Source organism: Caloenas nicobarica, chromosome Z (genome assembly GCF_036013445.1).
Source record: "Caloenas nicobarica isolate bCalNic1 chromosome Z, bCalNic1.hap1, whole genome shotgun sequence".
NCBI classification, from domain to species: domain Eukaryota; kingdom Metazoa; phylum Chordata; class Aves; order Columbiformes; family Columbidae; genus Caloenas; species Caloenas nicobarica.
The window spans coordinates 99,148,724-99,169,262 of NC_088284.1; the positions used below are offsets into that span (position 1 = coordinate 99,148,724).

The window sequence follows — 20,539 nt, forward strand, 5'->3', positions numbered from 1 at the left end:
ATATCTGGGTCCCTGTTCTCCTGCCCCTCTGGAAGCCCTTGCTTCGGTGTGAGCACCAACCTCCCACACTTACTGGAACAAGGGGATCTTCCCCTGCTGTCACAGGAATGCAGGGTGACAGCTGTCACATCCTTCCTTGGCATGACTTCACTGTTGGTGTAGCTGCTGGGTAAGGCCACTGCTGCTCATTTCTGCTGCTGGCCTGGGATGTGGTTGGGAGTGGCCATGGAAGGCTCCTTCCCACAGCACAAGATCCCTCCCAATTGCCCCAGCTGTTGAAATCCAAAGTCACCTCTGCTTAAGGACATGGACCCCATGGAATAACGCTGAAGAGCATGCAGGGAGCAAGGACCTGGGCATGCAGGAGCTTAAAAAACCACCAGCCGGGTGCAACAGAGCTGGTCCCCAGGAAGGACGGCAATTGCACCTCCTGGTCCGAGGCTGCTGTGGTCCAGCGTTCTCCATCACCTCCCCCTGCAAACAGACACCCCTGGCCTCCCTGGAGAGTATCGCCCCAGGGATGCTCAACCTCCAGTTCACCCTCCAGTGCTGCTGAGAGCATCCGTGTCCCACGAGCCCAAGCTGTGGGTGGCAGGCAGGGGGAACTGGCAGGCCCCACAGCGGTGGCCTGTGCTGGGAGCAGGGAAGCAGCGCGGTAGGGCGGAGAGCAGCCTGTTTACCCGTCCATCTGCACACCCCACAGCAGGGATCCAGCAGGATTTCCCGTCCACTCAAAGGCTGCCTGTTTATTTTGGGAGGGAGACGCAGACAGCTCCATTGTTTTGCTGCGAAGTTGGGGTTATAAATAGCAGGTGGTCGGGGACGCTCCTGGGCTATTTTGGGACCCCGCTACACAAAAGTGGAAAAGCTCCAAGAGGAAGGTGGAATTACTGAAATGCCGACCTTTCCCGCAAGGGTCAGTAGGAGCTGGTTGTTTGGGTTTGGGTTGGGTTCTGGGCATTATTTAAACATGAGGTAAGGAGGAGAAAGGAAGATGTTCCCAGTTGCATGAGCTTCTTGCTGTATTCTCCTCTCTGCCAGGAAAGACTGGGCAGCGGGGATGAGGAGCTGAGGTGCCCAGGGGGCTGTTGGGAGCAGCTCAAGTCCAGAGGACAGACTGGCTGGATTTTCCTTCTGGCTCTGCAAATGGAAGAGTTCCCAGTGGATGAAGAAGCTGGGGAGATAGATGCCCCATAGCACTGGCCTGCTCTGACTTGCCCCTCATGCCTCAGTTTCCCCCGTCTCCTATAGGGAGGCTGAAGAAAAAGGCAGACAGTGTCCTGGGGACAGCCCTGCTCCTGCCAGGCACATACACTGTGTCCTGCTGGAAGACAGCGATGAGCCAAGGTGACTGTCAAACTTATTTCAGACCTTTCCTCTCATTAAATGCCTGTGCCAGGTGTTTATACAGTGAACAGCAGGGACCCAGTAAAGCCACTCACACCGATGTTTGATGCTTTGAGAAGGTCTATTCCTTTAATGGGTATTCATTTAACTGGGCTCTGCCATCATTAGGAGTCATAAAATGGCACCTTTTAGCTCCCGATTGGAAGGCCACAGTGCACGCAGCCGCCTCGTATCCAGCACTGGCTGCTTTATTGTGCATTACTGCCTCCCACTCAAATTTAACCAATTTGATCCATGTCTAATACATAAATAAATAATCCAGCAGGACGGTTCATGTTAGATGACAACGGGCAGCTATAAAGCGTGTTTCTCCCCACCACAGCCATCTGAGCCGGGCTCCGCACGCCCTCTCATGAGCAGAGCTGCTAATACAGCTGGGAGAGGGGGGCCTGGAGACCCGTGCACTCCTCTGTTTTATTGAAACTTCATTGTTTGCTTTAGAGTTTTATTTTATGTTAAATAGATGCTGTATATTCCTTACAGAGGGGGCAATAAAGTTTCCAGGCTGGAGGAAATTGGCTTTGGAGCAGGGAGCAAACCAGGGAGATGTGGCTGGGCAGGGGAGCAGTGGGGAGGATTTGGGGTGAGGAGGGTGTGAGGCAGAGCCCCACTTCCAGGGTGGCCCCAGGGGCTCAGCCCAGCTGGGGATCGGGGTCCGCAGGCACCCCCAGATCTCACCCAGGGGTGATGCAGCCCCAGAGGACTCAGGGTGAGGACACATGTGGGGTCCGGAGCTGCTGGTGGTCTGGGGAGGGCAAGGGGCCCCATCCTAGCATGGGGACAGGGTGAGCCGTCCCCGGTCCCCAGCAGGGTGGCCCTGCCAAGCATCCAGAGCTGCTCCCTGCCCTCTTCAGCCTGGCACTGCGGTGTCTCCTCTCCTACCAACCACTGTGTGCCCATGGAGAATCACTCTGCCCTTTGGGGAGGGCCATCCTGACCCACCCAACTTCAGGAGCGCCAAGGAGGATGAAGAAGGCTCTTAATTTACTGGTTTTAGTTAACAGGAACAGGTAGTGTCATCCGTCTGCCCCAAGTCACAGCGCCAGCACTGCAAACTGGGGAAGCCAGAGTTGCACAGGGTCACTCCTCATGTGGCTGTTGCTGCTCTCCCTGTAAGACGGGAGGTCCGCTGGCCAGGGCTGGGATGCTGTCATGCCAGTTGCTGACCCACTGCAGAACAGAGCCAGTCCCTGCCCCAAGGAACATGAGATGGGGAGAGAAAAGGGTCTATACCAGGAGAAAATGCCCGGGTTTTAGACCTCAGCTAGGACAGGGAGCAGGGAAGAGTGCAGGAGATACTGGTGGCAGCTGATCAGAGCTAAAGCTTTCTCCCCTCTTTTCCTCCCACAGGCAAAAAGAAAGCGACTTTGTTTGACAGCCAGGCTCCGATCTGCCCCATCTGCCAGGTCCTCCTTCGCCCCGGGGAGTTGCAGGAGCACATGGAGCAGGAGCTGGAGAAGCTCACCCAGCTGAACATCAGGTAAGCAGCTCCCTGGGGTCCACCAGCATCCCCAGTTAGCCAGCCAAGGCACCTGCAGATGGCAGAGGAGATGCCGCTACCCGCAGCTACCAGGTATGAGAGATTTAGTACTAGTAAGCAAGGCAGAAACATTTCCCTGGAGATCACCACAGTAGTAAAGCCAGGCAGAGATGCCACCCGGCAGGCACACACGCTCCTTTCCCTGCGGACGTGTTTTGCTGAGCAACTCTCATATTGCTCATGTCCCATGATGGAGCAGCAATGGTGTGCACTGCCTTTCAGCTCCCTTCTGCTTTCCCCAGCACAGAAAAGTCACCTGTTTTAAAAAAATTAATAATAATTGCATTTTAACTGCTAGCAGTTATTTAGGAAATGGCTGCAGCCAAGAGTTGGCAGATCCCTGCCCCTGCCTTAATAAAACTCAGCAGCCTTGGAAAAGAGCGTGTTTATTTCAATTATTAATGAATTCCCCGGTCATTAAAAGGTGAGGAAAGGAATCACGCTGCCGACTAGAAGCAAAGTTACGTCACCAGGTGGTAGGAGAGGAGGGAGAGTGCGTGTGTCGGTGTGTGTGTATGTGTGCCAGGGCAAGGGGTGAACAGGGCTGTGCATAGTGCAGAGGATGCAGAATCCATCCCTGTACAGTGTGGATCTGCTTTGCAACTGAGCAGTAGCTGATGCAGATGAAGGGAGAGGGAGAGAGCTTTAACTAGAGAAATAGAGACCTCCCAGATGGGTCCCAATGGGCTGAGATCTCCCAAATTTGGCACCTGCAGCCTCAGGCTGAGACCCGCATCTCCCCCGCCTTGCAGAGGAAGATGGAGGAGGGGGAGCGGGCAGGGAACAGGCAGCCCATTTATCCCCTGCGACACCCAGTCCCCTCGCGAGCGTAATTTATGGTGTAATTTGGGCCGCATCCAACTTAATAAAGGGCCACTGCAAATTAGTGAACAGGTTTAAATGAACAGAAGCAATTAGTGCTCGGAGGAGCCCATCAAAGAAGTTGGGCCAATATCAGAGCGAAACTGAAACCGCAAGCCAGGAGCGGAGGCTGGCTGGCGCGAGGCGGTGATGGGAAGGTGGCGTTTAATGGGAAAGGAAAGGAAACCCTAAATCATAAAGTGTGACAAGGGCCATTGTGGGCCAGCTGACAAATGAAAAAGAATGGCATTATTCCTTTAAATAACAGCAGCAGTTAGAGAGGAGACAGCTCTCCCTGGGTTGCCCTCGCTTCCCCGGCCCGCTCTGCTCCACCACGCAGACGGCGAAGAAGAATCAGAGGTCTTTATTAATTATTAAATAACGACTCCCTCCGTAGCGTGATAGATAACGTTCAATCTAGTCGATGGATTCAGGCGATGGAGGCTAATCTGTAACACAGCAGCTCTGCATGGGGATGATCTCTCCCAGTCTTGGAGGGGAGCAATGCAGGGGCCAGCAGGCAGCAGCAGGCAGGGCAGGCAGCAAGAGCAGGCAGCAAGAGCAGGCAGCAAGAGCAGGCAGCGGGACGTGAGCGGGTTGAGCTCCTGTGCACTGCCCAGCTCCAGCAGGGTGGCTCGGTCTAGCGGGTGGCCCCTTCTCCCATTCCCCCACCTTTCCCGCCTGAAGGAGCCGGGAGCAAGAACACATCAACAAGAGGAGAGAGAAACTAATAATGATCTCAAATAACCCAATAAACATAAAAATAAAATGTAGGCCTATAAACATGACGGGCACCGGCAGCCCTGGCCGCTCCCTGCCAATACCGACTCGTTACCGAAATGGCTGAGCAGCTGTTACTTATCAGTCTGATGGGGAGAAGCGAAGCAGGGGGCTGCTTTCCAGGGGCCTTTTTTTTTTTAATTTAAAGAGGATGCAGCCAATCATGGCTTGTGTTGTTAAGTTTTAATAAACCTTAATGATTTGCAACAAAAGCATAAATTTCCAGCGCTTGGGGTTAGAAAGGCAGATCCCCTCCTGCCCACGGAGCCTGCAGCACCAGAGACTTGGTGGGCGCTGCATCTACACTGGGCTCCCCGTGTGCCGGGATCTCCCTCGCGGCACCACAGCTGCAGGGCTGCGTGGTGGGGCGAGCCTGCCCAGATGCTGCCGTAGGGTCAGATCCAGAGGAGGGGAGAGGCTGGTGGAGAAGCAAGGTGGAGGGGTTGCCCCGCACCATTGCCTCTGATGGGTGTTGAGTGCTCACATGGGCTTTTGGGCATCGCCGGAGCTTGGCAGTGCTTGGAAGGAGGGCAGGGGAAGGGAAGGAGGAGAACAGATTCCTCCAGGTGATCACAGGAGCTTTTTGAGGCTGAGATATGAGGGAGCTGTAGGCGCCAGCTGGATGCTACTGCCCATGTTCCCAGTTCTCCAGGAGCCTGGAGTTGAATCCCACCCACACCAATGCATCCCCTCACTCAGCTGATGTGGATGGGGTTTGCTGTCCTGCAGTGACAGCTCTTCTCCCCCATGGCCAGTGCCAGTGTGACCGTCCTGGCCTCAGGGCAAGGACATCTCAAGGTCTATCCAGCTGCAGCATCACAGAGCGAGGGCAGGAGGAGCCGTGCTGAGCTGCGGGGCAGCACCCACCCGTGCCAAGCGGCTGTGTGTGTCCAAGGGATGGACACCAGCCACTGGACTGGTGATGAACATCACTCAGGAGGATCCAACCCTAGTGCAGGGTCAAGCTTTCCCTTGAAAAAGCAGATCTGAGTGGGAATGAGGGACCTGAGTTTCTAGCTGTGCTGCCTTCTTGGTGCATCCAGTCTCCCAAAGCACAGGGAGGGACCAGCTTGTGTGCGTCCCATGGCTCCTCCACCCCGCACGGGTCCGGCTGAGCCCTGTGCACAGCTCTGCACGGCAGGACAAGGCTCTCTGAATGCAAATTTCATTTCTGAGCCACTGGCGCTGTTTCAAGAGCCGGCAGCCTCTGAGCCCTTCTCGGTGTTACATATGTAACAGCCTCATTGAACTTGACATGTCAAATTCAGGCCATTTGTGCAAAATCTCCCTTTAATAATACCGTTTCATTTCGCTCAAATGAGACTTGAATGCATGTAAAATGGAAAAGGATATTTAAGCGCTAACATTAGGCAGATGTCTTGCCAGAGGCCGATTGAATATATGAGATTTTGAAGTGCTTAACACGTTTTCGGTGCTCCCTTTTAGAATATGTCACCTGGCTTTCTTTTTTCTCCCTGTCCTTTCTTTTTTTTCCCCCACCTCTTTAAGTGAAGGGTATAAATTGAAAGAAAACAAAACTACAAGCCTTGGTTTTATGGGGTTTAACTCTTGCCAGGCAAGACTGTTGGTATTCCTCCTCCAAAGAGTAATTACCTAGGAGCTCCCCTTGGCAGAGCACAAGCACAAAGCAGCAGAGAGCAGGAGGCGGGCAAGCGGCAGCCCGGCAGCGCGGTACAGAGGGATGCTCTCCCTGTGCTGCATGTACAGCTCAGGGAGCAAAAGGTGCCGATCCCCAGCTGAGCAGCGAAGTGCCACCAAGGTAAAAATAAGAAATAATAACAGTGACCCTCTGTGTACACCGACGCCCTGTGCCCCTAGCCAGGCTGGTCCCTGCAGAATACATGAATATTCCTGGCTTGTGTGCATTAAGCTAATCCGTGCACTAGATGCAAGTCTCCTGTCATCACTCAATTTATATTCACCTGTTTTACACCTCATCCGTGTTAAACACTTGCAATAAAGCACATTGAAATGTGAGGCTCTTTCTGGAGTTATCAACGGCCCCAGCTCCAAGCTGCAGCTGGTGCTTCTGCTTCAGACACATTTCAGGGAGCGCACGCAGGCACAACATTCGACAGCAGCACCCATGGGTGTCCCTCAGGACAGGCGCACACACACACATGCCTGTGGGCATACAAGTGCATCGCTGCTTATGTCACTGCAGGTAGATACTATAAGCGGAGGTGGTGGTGCACCAGGGGGACCCTTAAACCCTGTCTACTGCTCCCCAGGCAGTGATCGAAGAGGACAACCTGCTGAAAGGGGATAATGGGGGAGGCTGGGTGGAGAAGGGGCGAGTTGGGGGCTATAGTTTCAGTTTGAGGTGGGAGGAAAGATGAATTTGGGGACAAAAGAGGAGGAAAGGAAGCAGTAGGAGCTGTGGAACACACCTCAGCTGATGGTCCCCCATGGTGCTTTCTGAGCCCTTGGCTCGTATTTGGGGAAGAGATATTTATTGGCCATTTAAAAAACCTTAGGAAGTCACATTACAAATATCACAGTTGCTGAGTCAAGCACTTGAAGGTTGGGAAATGTGCCTTTTAAGATGTTCTGTTCTTGAAAATGCAGTGCTCTTTGTGAAATATTTATTTGGCAGGGGGCGTTTTTATTTCCCTGTGTGACAGCTAGCAGATTCTTCCCTGCTTTACCAGCAGCAAACCTATGCTTCAGAGCTGTGATTTCACCTCCCCAAAAGGATGAGGTGTATCATTAGAGCTGGGGAATGGTCCAGAGGGTGGAGCAGTGAATTGGACCATAACCTTTTGCAGCTGAAGGACAGCATGAGCTCAGACAGGACTATCTCATCTCTTTCCCCTTATTTAAATGGGTTCCTAAGCTTAGCAGATGTAGCCAGCAGTATCCTCGTGCCATGTTGTGATACTGCCTGTGCCTGTGCTACAGGGCTGGGCACAGTGGTGCAACCGCTGCCTGGGGTGCTTGGCAGGTGGTCCGGGGGTGGATGTGTTCGGGTGGGTGGATGGGGGTAATGCTGCTCTCACAGTGCCCCATGGCTGTGCAAACTCTTCCTTTTTTGATTTTTCTTCATTTCTTTGCTCTGCATTGAATACTTGTGTCTTAAAGCCCGTGCCCACCTGTTGGCTGTTCCCAGCCTGGGATAGCAGGTCTCATTGCTCCTTAGCACCATGCCAGGAGCACAGGGAGCCATACCTGCACACCCAGCATCTCAGGAGCTCCTGATTCCCCCCAGTGACCTTTCTGGTGTGTCCGGGAATAATTTGTCTTCTGATTCTCTGATTACGAAGCATTTCCTGGAACACAAAGGGCACTGGGGTCTCTCACCTTGGTGCAAATGCAAAGTGCTGCAGGCTGTTTCCTGGTGACCTCAGAGATGCTGTCACAAAGAGGGAACCAAACAGTGTCAGGGCAGAGCAAGATGCAGTGGGAAGGCCTGTTTCAAAGCAGGTTAAATACCCAGACGAGGTATTTAGCCTGACTCTTGGAACTAGCTTAGTTTCATGTCAGAGGAAAGGAGCAAACCGTGGGACTGTAGCAGCTCTCAGTGCACCTCTGCCCAGGCTTAAATCTTCCTCTGGTGTCCCTCTGAAGCTTCCTCTGCCTCATTTGCATGTGTGCTCTTTTCCTCTCACTCTTTTTAATCCTCCCTCCCTTGGCAGCTGAGGTGGAAGCAGAAAGTGCTGCCTGAGTTCCTGGCACCACATTGAGCATCCTCACCCTGCTAGGGGGGCTTCAGCTCAAGGTTTCTTTATGCAGAGAGGCACGGTGGTAGCTCTCCTTGGGGGACAGAGGCAGCTCTGGGTCTGGTGGGATAAGAAATAAGGAGGAAGCTGGCAGAATAGCTAAAACATGAAGGTTGTGGGACCCTGGGAGATGACCTGGTCATTCCAGGCAGGGTCACTGTCCTTGAGAGAAGTCTCCAGGCATCTGGAGACACATTCTGGATTTCACGTCCTTTCCCATTGTTTTCCCTGTGTTTTGTGGTCTTTCTGATAAAGTCACCCCATGCTAACCCCTCGGAGTCTGCAACAGAGACTCCTGCTGATGGATGAGGAGAGAAGCCACCATCCTGTGGTCCCTGCACACCCAAATTATAGGGGCTTTCTGTGTTACTCCTGCTCAGGATAAGGACCCACAGCAAGTTATGAGACATGGCTCAGACCCCTCTCCTGCTCAGGGAACCCTGTGTTTAAATATGGCTGCTCCTTACACCACTCCAGGCAAGGGTTTGCTTCATTTTAGTGGAGTCTGCTGAGCATTGTGTTGTCCCAAAGGGCCCTTGGAGAAGACCTTCCCAGGGCCAGCACAGACAGCTGCTCTGGGAAGGGCAAGCAGCCACACTGCCAGGCCCAGCAGGATAAATAGAGTGTGTAAAACCCAAATTAGCTCTGTTGTCATGTGTCACATCAGGGTCACGGCTCTCACCTCAGGTCTCCTCGATTTACGCCTGAAGACTTTAACTTGATGGCCAGGTACTTCCCCAGACTTCTTGTGCAGCAAACACTGCAGGTCCCCCAGCCTCTGAATGGGTGAGATTAGAGACGTTTCTGAGCAAGAAGGTTTTTTTTTTTGTTCAAAGATCCATTGAAATACATGCTGATTCCCTTCCTTGCATGCAGTAGACATCTGAGAGCGCTCCAGAAAGGGCAAGGAGCACAGGCCAACAAGTGAGATTGCAGCTGGGGAAGAGCAGGCATTGCAACCTCCCACTCCTCAACTTCTCTCTTTTTTCTTCCTTCTTTTTCCTTCTTTTTCCACCTTCTTCTTTTCCTTTCTTCCCTTTCTCCCCCTCTTCTTCCCCCTCCCTCCCTCTCTCCCCACCCCCCGGTATCAAGGCGACATCTCCAAGCCAAGTACTTTTAATTTCGCCCGTGGCCCTTGCTGACACGGTGGATATGCACAGCAAGTTAAATTCCCGCCTGATCAATAAAGCAGAAGCAGTGTGTCCGACTGGTCGATATTTTTTTATCTGTCTTCAGCCCAGTCCTGCTGATGACAGCCCCCTGCGCTTCAGCAAAGGCACTCAAGGGCATCGGGCTTTGGCAACACAGCTCTTTTTTTATTTAAATTCAAAAAAACCCCAGATGCCTACAAAAAAAAAAAAAAAGTTCACGGAGTTTGGCCTTTGCTTAATAACATTTTATGATTTATCTTAATTTTTAATTGAAAAAAATTTGCGAATTAATTGATTTCTGGGACTTGCCAATTAACATTGTAATTGGGTGCATGATAAATTTCAAGGGAGCATCATTTTTCTCCCACTCCTCCTTGTCACTGAGAAGGGGAATCGTGAGGGCAGCTGCTTCCTACCCGTATGGCTCCCGCTCCTTCCCGAGGTGCCGCTGCCCTCCTCCCCCCTTGCCACTGTATCTTAAAGAAGGAACAAGAAAGCTAATAAAGTCGTGTTATTAGAGTCTTGCCAGAGGTGACCCCTCAAGGCATAAATCCAGGCTGGGGAGATGGTGGGGACAGGTAATCCTAAGTGCCTGATGGTGCTTTGCGAGGTGGGACTGGGTACGTGCCCTGCAGCACCGTCTCCCCAGGCCATGGGGAGGGCAGCTGACCCACTCAGAGTCCTGGGGGCTCTCCCGGAGGGTGCTGACACCCCTCAAGGTGTTCAACAGTGCAGTTCATTACCTGTGATGTCTCACCAGTGCTCTCCCTGGGTGCACATCCCGGCATGCGTGAGCCTCCAAGCCCAGATGCTCCAAGGGGAGACCTAACCTCAGCACTGAGGTCCTGATACCCGAACACCCAGGGTTTGCCCCACAGCCAATGTCCTCCAGCAAAACCAGGCTGCTGGGGCAGGGCTGGTGCCTGGGAGCTGCTGCTTTGCTCTGCGGGCTGGAGCACCGGGGGGGTCATTCACATCTTGCTCTGCTCCGCTCTACCTTGAGCCCCCTGGGCAGTGGGTCTTGCCCCACGGCAGCAGCAGGGCATCCTATGCCACCCCATGGCAGAGGGGTTCAGCATGGGACCTCAGCTCTGTGACCAGGGGGTTTCTGGATTCAAGGCACAGACGCATCTCCAGGTGTGTGGGAAGTGGCATCACCTGAAGCTTACTCCAGCAGTATGATTCCTGGCAGATTTAAATTAAACACACTCCATCACCAGAGAAATCCACCTGGAAGTATCAGCTTTTCAGTGACACCTGAGCAGGGCACAGGGCTACCTGCCACCCTGGGGCAGCTAACAGGGTCACATCCCTACGTGGGATGTGGAGAAGCAGGAGAGCTGGCTGCTGCCAAAATGAGGAGTGAGGAAATGACATTGTGCTGGGGCAGGGAGAAAAAACAAGCCACACCTGGGAGAACTGGGTTGGAAAGTAGAAATGCCAAGTAAATTAAAGAATGCCTGGTGTCTCTAGTGCTTCTCCCACCCAGTTCACATGCTTATGTGGGTCACCTCATGGCAGCCAGTTGAGGTGTCCCATGGACCATCTAAAGCCCATGAGCCTGGAGGGGCTTTGCTGTGCATTCTGCAGCCCCTGCTACACCTCAGTGTGTGCAGGGGATGAAGGATGCCAGCCCAGGAGAAGGGTCCCAGGCTTCTTCAGCAGACCTGTGGATGTCCCCACCGGCCAGGACACCAGAAAGGCCAGGAGCAGCCCAGCTCCATGTCTGCCAGTGGCAGGGAACCATGGGGGAACGGAGTGAAATTTATGAGGAGAGGAGTCTGTTTATTATCTAGCAAATGTGGTGCTGCTGATACCGTGGATTTATCCTCTTTCATCCCCCCTCTGATTTGTGTCCCTGCCCCTCGCTGTGGTAGATCAATCACGGACAGAAAGGGAAGGGAGACCCTCCAGCTTCCTCCCATGCACTCAGAGAGTGGCAATGGCAGCAGCCTGGACCCTTCATCCACGGCTTCTCCAGCAGAGAGAGCACCAGCCGTGCAGCTGCCTGTCCTGCTTAGAGATGCCCCGTTCCTCTCCTTGTGGCAGACCCCAGGGCAGGCAGAGCAGCTGGGTGCTGCCTGTGATCCGTGAGTGAGAGCACTTCTCGGGTCAGACTTCCAGGGTAGCACAGCGGGTGAGAAAAGTTGTGGGTCATGTATCCCCTCACTCGTGCAATGCCTTGAAAGTGCTGTGAATGCTCCTTGAAGTGCCTTTGCACCTGTGGTACCTGGCAGCCCATTCCTTGACTCCAGGGCTTGGGTTTGGGACCTCAGAGGGCAAAGCCCTCCTTTGCCACAACTGCGGGAGCCCTGGGAAGGGATGCATGGGAACCCAAGGGTGAGAAATAAATCTTCGGTCAGTTATTTGCCCTTAAGCAATGCATGCGTTCTGCAAAGCCTCTTCTGAACTGCCACGTGAGCTGGGAATAATTAAACAGTCATTACAGCCGCTGTAGCAAAGAGCCCCCCAGATCAATCTCATGCATGACCTTTCCCTCAGACTTTCCTCTTTATTTTTCCAGCCACCTCCTTTTCAAATAGTGAGAGAGAAATGAAACAACTCATCCACCCCAGCCTCCTGCTTCTCTCTGCACACGTGGACCATCGCATCCTCACCCAGAAATCTGTCACCTGCTCTGAGTGGGGCTCCTGGCAGGGACTTGGGGCACCGGGGTTATAAAGAAAAATCCATCGGGGAGAAAGAGCCAGGGGTGCACGTGGGACAGAGCAAATAGACTGTAGGTGCAGAGCATTTCTAGTCCTGATTCCAGCGTCTTTGTAAATTTTTACCACTGCTGGGCCTTTTTCCCCTTCATGGGATGCAGGAGGTCTTCTAAGCAGCACTTGGAGCAGGTGCTGGTAGTGTAACCACGGCAGGTTAAAAATCCCAAGGCGCATCCCCTGATGACATGGATCACGCCTGTCCACACTGGGGGCTGTCACCTCGGCTAGGTCGAGGATTTGGCTTCGTGTAGCTTAAAAAAAAAAAAAAAAAAGAACTCAAACTCCCATTTCCTTATTTAGGCTTTAAGTGACACTTCCACTTATTTAAACTGGCGTTCACAAAAATCCAATTCTCTCTACCCAGCAACTGTTTATTTACGGCTGGTGTTCCCATCTGCACAGCCCTGCAGGCAGCTTCTGCCAGGGCTCCCGTCCCAAGGCTGTGTGTTCGAGCCGCAAGTCCTGCAGCTAAAAATAAATTGTTTCTACTGGAATTTTTTTTTTTTTTTTTTAAGAAATACATCAGTTGGCCCCAACCTGTAGAAACCTTTTGGCTTTGTGGGATCTCATGCGGGAGCTGCGTGTGCTCTGGCTGGTGCCTGTTAAATCCAGAGAGCTGCTGAGAGTTGTTCTGTGGAGGAGTTGCTGAGCTGGAGGACAGCACAGCAATAGCCCTCTTACCACCTCCTTAAACCTCTTCTGACTGCAATGTTGTTAAGGGATGAGCACAAACAACTGTATCTGGAACTCAAGGAACTACTTCTCTTGCAGTTGTTATTAATTAGGTGAGGGGAGTGTGGCTGAGGCCAGCTGCCATGCTAGCTACTGAGCTCAGCCCTTCCTTGATGGATGCTCTTCATAAGCCCTGCCTTGCTCTGAGTGGGGGCTCTGTAGAAATCTGGTTTGAACATGCTTGGGGAGCCCAAGCAGCTGTGAGATCTGGTAGCTGTGGTGGGCTGAAGCACATCATTGGGGCTGTTTCTGGCCCTACTGTTGCTGCATTGAGGCTTCAGGTAAATCCCATGACTGCTCTGTGCCCAAATTTCCCCTCTGAGCGCATCTCTCTCCTTTGGTCTCTTCACACTGGCGAACACTCAAACTGTAGCTGCAGTTATTGCAGAGTTTTCTAAGCCTTGCTCCAGGGTGATGTGGTGATGCCCTGATGCTGGCGCGGTCAGTGCATGTGCCGTGGTAAACATGAAGCAGGAGGAGAATTCCTGCCCTGCTTCCCCCGGGCAGCTGCCCGGCACCAGGATTCTGCCCGGACCGGGGGGCGGCAAGAGCCCTGCCTGCTTCTGGTGGGCTCTGGGCAGGGCTTCTGCTTGACTTCGGCACCCAGAAAACTTTTCTTTTGGAGGAAAGCTGAGATTCCTGCAATGGCTTGCAAGAGCAAAGGCTTAAAGGAAAAGTACCACCTTGCTAGTGATAAAATGCAATCAGATCACTTGTCCCACATTTCATGTCTTGGGTTCTCCGTGTGGGAGGCAGCGGTTTCTGTCCATGAGGATGGTAAGAGACCATTCTCTGCATATTGCTTTTTTTTCCGTTGTATGACAAGAACACCCCAAAGGCAGGATCATAACAAAACAAACAAACAAAAAATCTGGAGGTTATTGTGTGTGACAGCAGCCATGGCAGAGGTAGAGAAACCCCAAGACTATGGGTAAGGAAGGCACATATTCCATGTGCTGAGCTGCCCTTTGGGATATCACAGCCGAAGTGATATCTGAAGTCTGAACAGCCCCTCGGGGCTCGCTCAGGGAGAACCAGAGGATTCCCTGTTGGATCTGGGGATGCTTCTAACCAAATCCCTGCCTAGCCTTAAAAGACATCTGCATGTCTGTGGTGTAGTCTGAGTCTTGCTTTCATTGTGGAGGGCCTGGCTCAGAGTAAATGTTCCTCATAAAGCTGATGTGCCCTCATACAGAGGAGTGCTGGGTCCCCAGCAAGCGCCCCGGGGTGTGTGGGGACCTGGCCATGCAGCTCCCGTTAGTGTTAACGGGTGACATGGCTGCAGAGCCCTCCAGCAGCACCAGGGCTGGGACCTTATTTTGTCCCTGCAGAGGTGCAGGGCACCCGAGCACGTGGGGATGCACGAATGCACAGCCAGAACTGGTGCCACAGCCCTGAGAAGGGGAACCAGCACGGAAGCAGCCTCGTATCGCTTGGAAATGCAAACCCATTGGGAGAGAGAGGAGGCGGCTGCCCAAATTGCTGGGTCTTTCCAGGGCGTTTCTTGCCTCATTTGGTACTTTTGGGGAGGTTGCCTAAAAGGGAAAGAAGTTATTTTGCTGTAATGAACTAGATAAACAATTCCCCAAATAGATTAAAACTAACTGTAACTTATAAAAGTGGGTAGTAATTATATTTTATTAGCTAGCAAAACACCATTTTTTTATTTCGTAGGATAATTCTGTGTAAATCACCTTAATTAGAAGTGTCAGACGAGCCCGTGAATATCGTACTTAGTAACTAATTTCCTATGTACGGGTTATAATTTAAAACACATGGATCACTCGCAGAGTGGAAATATGCTAGCCATGAAATAATGTGGGGAGTGTTGGGGTTATTACTATGTAAATGTGTAATCATTTCAGACCACTACAGCCTGGCTGGGTGATTAAAGAGAATCCCAAGGTCTCCAAAGATTGTGCTCTCTGCAAGGGCCTAGAGCGAAAAAACTTTAAAAGGCACCGAAAAGTGTTTGAACTTTAAAGGTCTTGATTTCCCTTTTACCATTTTTAATTTGCCTGCAGTGTTTATGGAGGGGAAGGTTTCTCTTTGCTGACGGCCTTTCAATTCTCAGCCTGCTTCCAGCATCCTTAAGAGCTGTGGGGGGCTGCAGCCACTGCAATTCGGGGGGTTGTTTAGTGGGGTGGAGGAAAGCACCCTTAAATGGCAGAGTCTTGGGACGCGGCAACCAGGGCTTGTGCCCATTCCTGATCCATCTCTGGAAATAAATAAAAACAAATTGCAAACTCTTTTTAGCAATAGATTGGGGTTAAATTGCAAGAAGGGGGGTGGTTCTTAATAATCCTGCAAATGAAGAATAAAACAACTTGGCAGAGTTTGTCTAAAGCAGTCCCCTTCCCCATCAGTCCCAATGGCAGAGGGCTTGGCCTTTTGGTTGACCGGAGACTCTCATCCTGAAAAACGTGGTTTCCTGGTGCTATCACCATTTTTGGGAAGAATCAATGAGATTCTTCCTCTTTCCCTCAAAAAGGAATAATTTTAAACACCTTTAACAAGAAAAGGGAGGAAATTTGTTTGTTTGATTGGTTTTTTTAACCTGATGTGTGGATTATAAAAGGGAAAAAAACCCCATTGTTTCACCCTTTGGGCAACCGAGAAATTCAAGATGGTGCTGGAGGTGGGGAGGGGGTGGAAATCCTTCCCATTGCATGTGTTCGGGCGCAGGCAGGAGCTGGTGCCAGGGCTGCATCTCTGGGGGAGCAGGGACTGACTCTGCTCCCCTCCACCTCCCGAGAGCAGGGGGTGCAGAGCCGCGGGATGGGGCATGTGGGCATCCTGCACCCCCAGGGAGGCACCCAGCAGTGCGTCCCCTTGGGGACAGGGGGCTGTGAGGGAGGCGATGCCACAGCCCCTTGATCCGTGGTCCCTGGGAACTGCAGCCACTTGCTCCAGAAGCAGAGCTGTGGCGTTTGGGGTGAAATGACGGCGATGGACATCTGCATGTTGGCCCCCATTTTGGGGTGGGAGGCAAGGGTGGTGGCACTAGAAGAGCAGGGAGGCCATAGCCCCGGGAGAAAACACCTTCCTCCATCCCTGCTCATTTCATAACACCCAGCCATCTGCCAAATCAAGGCAGATTAAAGCCAGCCAAATTCAATTTCTCCCCGCTGCCACTGCAGCTCGGCATCTGGGGCTAAAGTGTCCCCGACAAAGCGAACATGACAGGCACATTGCTTTTTTGTCACATCTAGTACTGTGTTGATCTTCTAAAAGTCTCATAAAAATTTATTGATGTCTCCCATATTGCTGTGATTGAGAAGAAAGGAGCGCGGGTGTGCGGAGCCGGGCGCGCGCGCGCGGGCGGGTGTGCGTGTGTATATTAATGTTTCTGAAGTAGATCTGATTTGATATGTCTTGTTCTATTGTCAGCATCTGTTTAGCGAGGCTTTTTAATACTTTCTGGCTGCCGATCACTCATCCTTAGCCTGGGATGCAGGCTTGCATACAAATTTTGTTATTAAACACAATTCCATTCCCCCCGCCCTTCCCCAACCTCCGCCTCCCCCCGCTAACCTCCCCCCTCCACCCACCCATCCATCATCTCCCCGGGGCGATGGGGAGCCGGGAGCCAGCCGCCCCACCGCCATGCACTTACAAGCACAGGCACTGGGCTTGGCAACATATTTCAAGAGCCTTTTGCCTGCTGCAGGTGCTTTGCATTGACAAATCGAATCATGGGGAAATAATTTATTTCCTAATGCTGTTTGCAGCATGTTAGCAGGAGAATTTACATGAGAGAGATTACTTTAATAACCAAAAAATTACAGTGCAGGCCTCCCCGCCATGTCGGCTTTGATATGTAATTGTTTCAAGTTTAACCTGTCTGGAGGGGGGAAGGTGTTATTAAATCTATAGCATCTCCCGCTGGCGAGGGCAGGCGAGGAGGAGCGCCATGGCAGGGACCTCTTTCCCTGCTAAATGGGGAACAAGCTGAATTAACAAATCACTCCAGCCTCCGGCAGAGCTGCTGCCTCCGCATCGCGGCTGGAGCCGAGGGGATCTTCTTTCCCTTGCTCTTACACCGATTTAATCTCCTTCTTTTTCCTTCCCTCCTTTTCTTTTTTTTATTGTGCCTGACCCTATGTAGGGCTCACCACCTCCACTCCCCTCTCCCTGGCTTTTTTATCCGTGCCTCTGCAGCCTTGGTCCCTGCTTTTCCCAGGGCTGGGAGCGGAGCTGTGCAAGCTCCTGAGTAGGGGGAGATTTGGGATTTGACTCTGCATCGCGTGTCTGGATTTGGGGGCTTCCACTCTTAAGACCATTCTATTCCAAGTGGAGAAACCGCTGACACTGCCCTCCTTTCTATGCCCCTGCAGTCAGGGCAAGGAGGTTCTCGTTGGTCGGGGAAGGGGGAGCCATGCACTTTGCGATTTGACCTCTGAGATCCCTCAAAGCACTCCTCCCCACTTGCCCACCATGGAGGTTTTGTGACTCTGACCCCATTCTCTTCTCTCTTGGCAGCAAGAGCTCCATCCTGAAGGATGCCATGGCAGCAGGCACCCCCAAGGTAAGTAGGCACAACTCTGCACACTATCCCCCTGCAAAAGGGATGCTACTTACACCCCCTCGCCTTCCCAGCCCACTCTCTGTCCTGCTACTCAGTGTCCCCCAGGAAGGTGATGGTGCTTTGGGCAAACTGCTGCGCCCATGCACCTGCGGAGCTGGAGTGGTCAAGTCCCCACACAGAGCTCTCTCCTTCCCTGTGCAGCCGAAGGATGGCGGAGCTGAAGGACCTGGCGGGCTCTGGGACTCCAGATTGTGTCTAATGACAGCTAATGCAGGCTGAGCTCAGTCTGGGAAATCAGGTGAGGGAGTTCCCGGAGCCAGAGCCATATGCCACTTTTGGAAGAGGGGAATGGAACTGTCTCAGGGGGAGTGAAGGAGGAGGACCCAAGGAGGAGCCCAAATCACTAAAAGACCCCACCTCAGTCACGTCTCCCTTCCCAGGACCCACCTCCCATCCCCTTGGCTCAGAATGCAAAAATACATCATGGCATCACTGCAAGGGCCATCATTTACCGATTAGTATTACCGTTAGCTGGACAGAAGGACCAGAGCTTGGGCATGTAAGTGGGTGGCAGGGAGCACCCAGCTGGGCATTGCATCTCTGAAATAAACCCCAAAATTTCCCAAACCCTCCAAGGGAAAATAAAGATCGCAGCGATACTCTGCGGTGCACCACACCTTTGGCATTCCCATCTCCTGTGTGACTATCTCTGTCTCCTGTGGCCTGTCCTGGGAGGAGAGGAGAGACCTGGCTACTTCTTCCATGAAAAACAAGCAGAGCAGAAAGCCATCTCCAAACCCACCCACCCACCATTGAAAATCCATGGCTGCCATGGTATATCTCGAAGGAGCTGGAAAGGGCACTCACAAAATGAAAGCAGCTGAACTCTGCAAGCTTCCTCTTCCCTCCTCATCAGGTCTGAGTGTAGATAACTCAACGGTCCCAAACACATCGCCTGTGAGGGAGAAGGATGGCTAGGAAGACAGATTAGCTCTTTGGAGGGAAACGCCGCAAAGTGACTGACAGAGACCAGATAAAGAAGAAGGTCCATCTCGCGGCAGGGCCGGGCTTTTGAAGTTTCCATTGACAAAGAATCCCATTTGCCTTGAGCGAGGGGATTAAACTGGGACTGGAGCGTCATTCTATGTAAAAGAGATCAATCGTCCCCTGTCACCACATGGATCTTTTCCCTTTGCCCGTCACATCTGGGGCTAAGAACATTAACTTCAAGAAGCCAGGAGAGCAGGGAGGGAGAGGGTGAAATCAGGAAATCTTTCATTCCCTTCTCAGAGAGCTTGAAAGCCTCTCAGCCCAGGAGGATTCGTTATTTCTAGGTGGCTTTTGCTGGGAGACAAGTCCTATGTGCCGTGGGAAGGCACAGCACTATCACCTTCACCTCAGCTTGGTATTAAAGGCCCCTTTGTAACCAGGTGGGACTGAGGAGGAGGGTGGTAGGGAGATGAAAGCTGCTTTTTCCCATTGCGTCCACCGAGTGTTTGCAACATGAGGTGGGAACAGCCCGTCAGGATGTGAAGTCCCTCTGAGAAAGTCCTGCTGGGGACAAGGCTGGGACTCTGGGCCACCCCTCACAGGAGTCCCAGCCAGAGGGATGGGTGACAGACCCCCGGGGTGGGCTTGCAGCCCAGGCACCCGGGCATCGCTGGAGGTCTGGCAGGAAAGAGCTGGAACCTGTGCCATGTCCCACTTCCCACCCTGGGCACTGGCGGAAAGGGTCACAAGGACTGTGGGGACTGCCACAGCGTTTCCTGGCTGGTCCTTCTCCTAGTGCCAACAAAAGGGCCAGCAGCTCAGCAGTGGGAGAAAGGGGCTGCACCTCCCCATCCTCTGGCAGCACGGGCAGTGGCTGGTTCCACCCAGAGACAGGGGAACTGTGGTGGTGTCCAGGCTGGACATGTTACTTTTGTGGTTACCAGTGGCTTTAATACAACTTTAGGACTCATTTAGGACCTTTGCATATAGTATCATTACCATTGCTGCTTCTCTGCTGGCCTGACGCTCTTCCTGGGGTGCAGGTGGGACAGGGGATTTAACCCACCCCATGCTCTGTCTCCTGGCTCTGCTCCCATCCCTTCCCCACTGTTGCCCTGGCAAACATCTCTCCTGGCAATAAAAGCGCAGAGGTAAAGGCATGTTCCTTGCTTGCTGCTTTCCTGCCTCTGAAGAGCTGTCACTCACTGCACTGGGTCAATTTTCATGGCAATATGTCAAAGAAAATCCAATCACTCAACATGGGATGTGATGAATGCAGGATTATTGTATCAGGTTCTTCTATTATTGGAGCCGATGGAGGCAACAATGGCCAAGCAAGGGCTGTGAGCTGGGGGGCTCGGGTCAACACGTCTCCTTGGTGCCTGGGGTCCCTCTCTCCAAAGGCAGCTTGGGGGGCAGCACTGAGCCCCAAACAGCCTTGCAGCATTCTGCATCCTCATCTGCTTTCCCTGAGAGACCAAGCCAAATCAATCCTGCCATGCCAGTGCTGACAAGCCACTTGGAAAAGCAGCTGACAAACCTGCATAGTGAGCCTCAGGATGAGGTTTCTATCCAACCCTGACTGACACTTAGGAAAGCTGGTGACAGCAAGCTGGGCTCAGGCAGCCCCTGGCTGTTCTGGCATCATTCCATGTTTCATGCTCTCCTCTTATGTTTCCCCTCTTGCCTTAACTGCCTCTTGCAAGGGGTTGTGCAGGAACAGAGCAAACGTTGAGTTGAACCCATGTTGGTGAGGTGTATGAGAGGTCTAAGTCTGACCGTGCTTGTTCTTCCTTAAGCAGCCAGCAGTAATTCTGAGAGATGGTGTCCCCAGGTCCTCCCAGCTACCTAAGAGCACTTCTTTGCCACGGCCTGTCTGGCCCGCGGCTCTCCTTCCATGGGCTATCATCTAGGTGGGATATCATCTCTGCCCAGAGAGATCTCAGCCCCTAAATTTCAGGATATTAGCTTCAGACTGTTACCTGTCACCTAATTGCATCTGCTGAATTTTCTTATATCCTTTCTGAAAGTGCTGGTACTGACCACTGAAGGGAAGAGGCTGGGCTCTACAGCATCCCAGCTCT

General features: G+C 52.5%; 1 protein-coding gene across 1 annotated transcript in view; it reads left to right on the forward strand.

The window, feature by feature from the left end:
* RNF220 (ring finger protein 220) overlaps positions 1 to 20,539 on the forward strand; it is a 223,684-nt gene that overhangs the window by 136,202 nt on the left and 66,943 nt on the right. The window contains exons 3-4 of the mRNA XM_065657825.1: positions 2,758 to 2,887; positions 17,420 to 17,465. Coding sequence (XP_065513897.1) covers positions 2,758 to 2,887; positions 17,420 to 17,465 — 176 coding nt within the window. The remainder of the gene's footprint in view (positions 1 to 2,757; positions 2,888 to 17,419; positions 17,466 to 20,539) is intronic.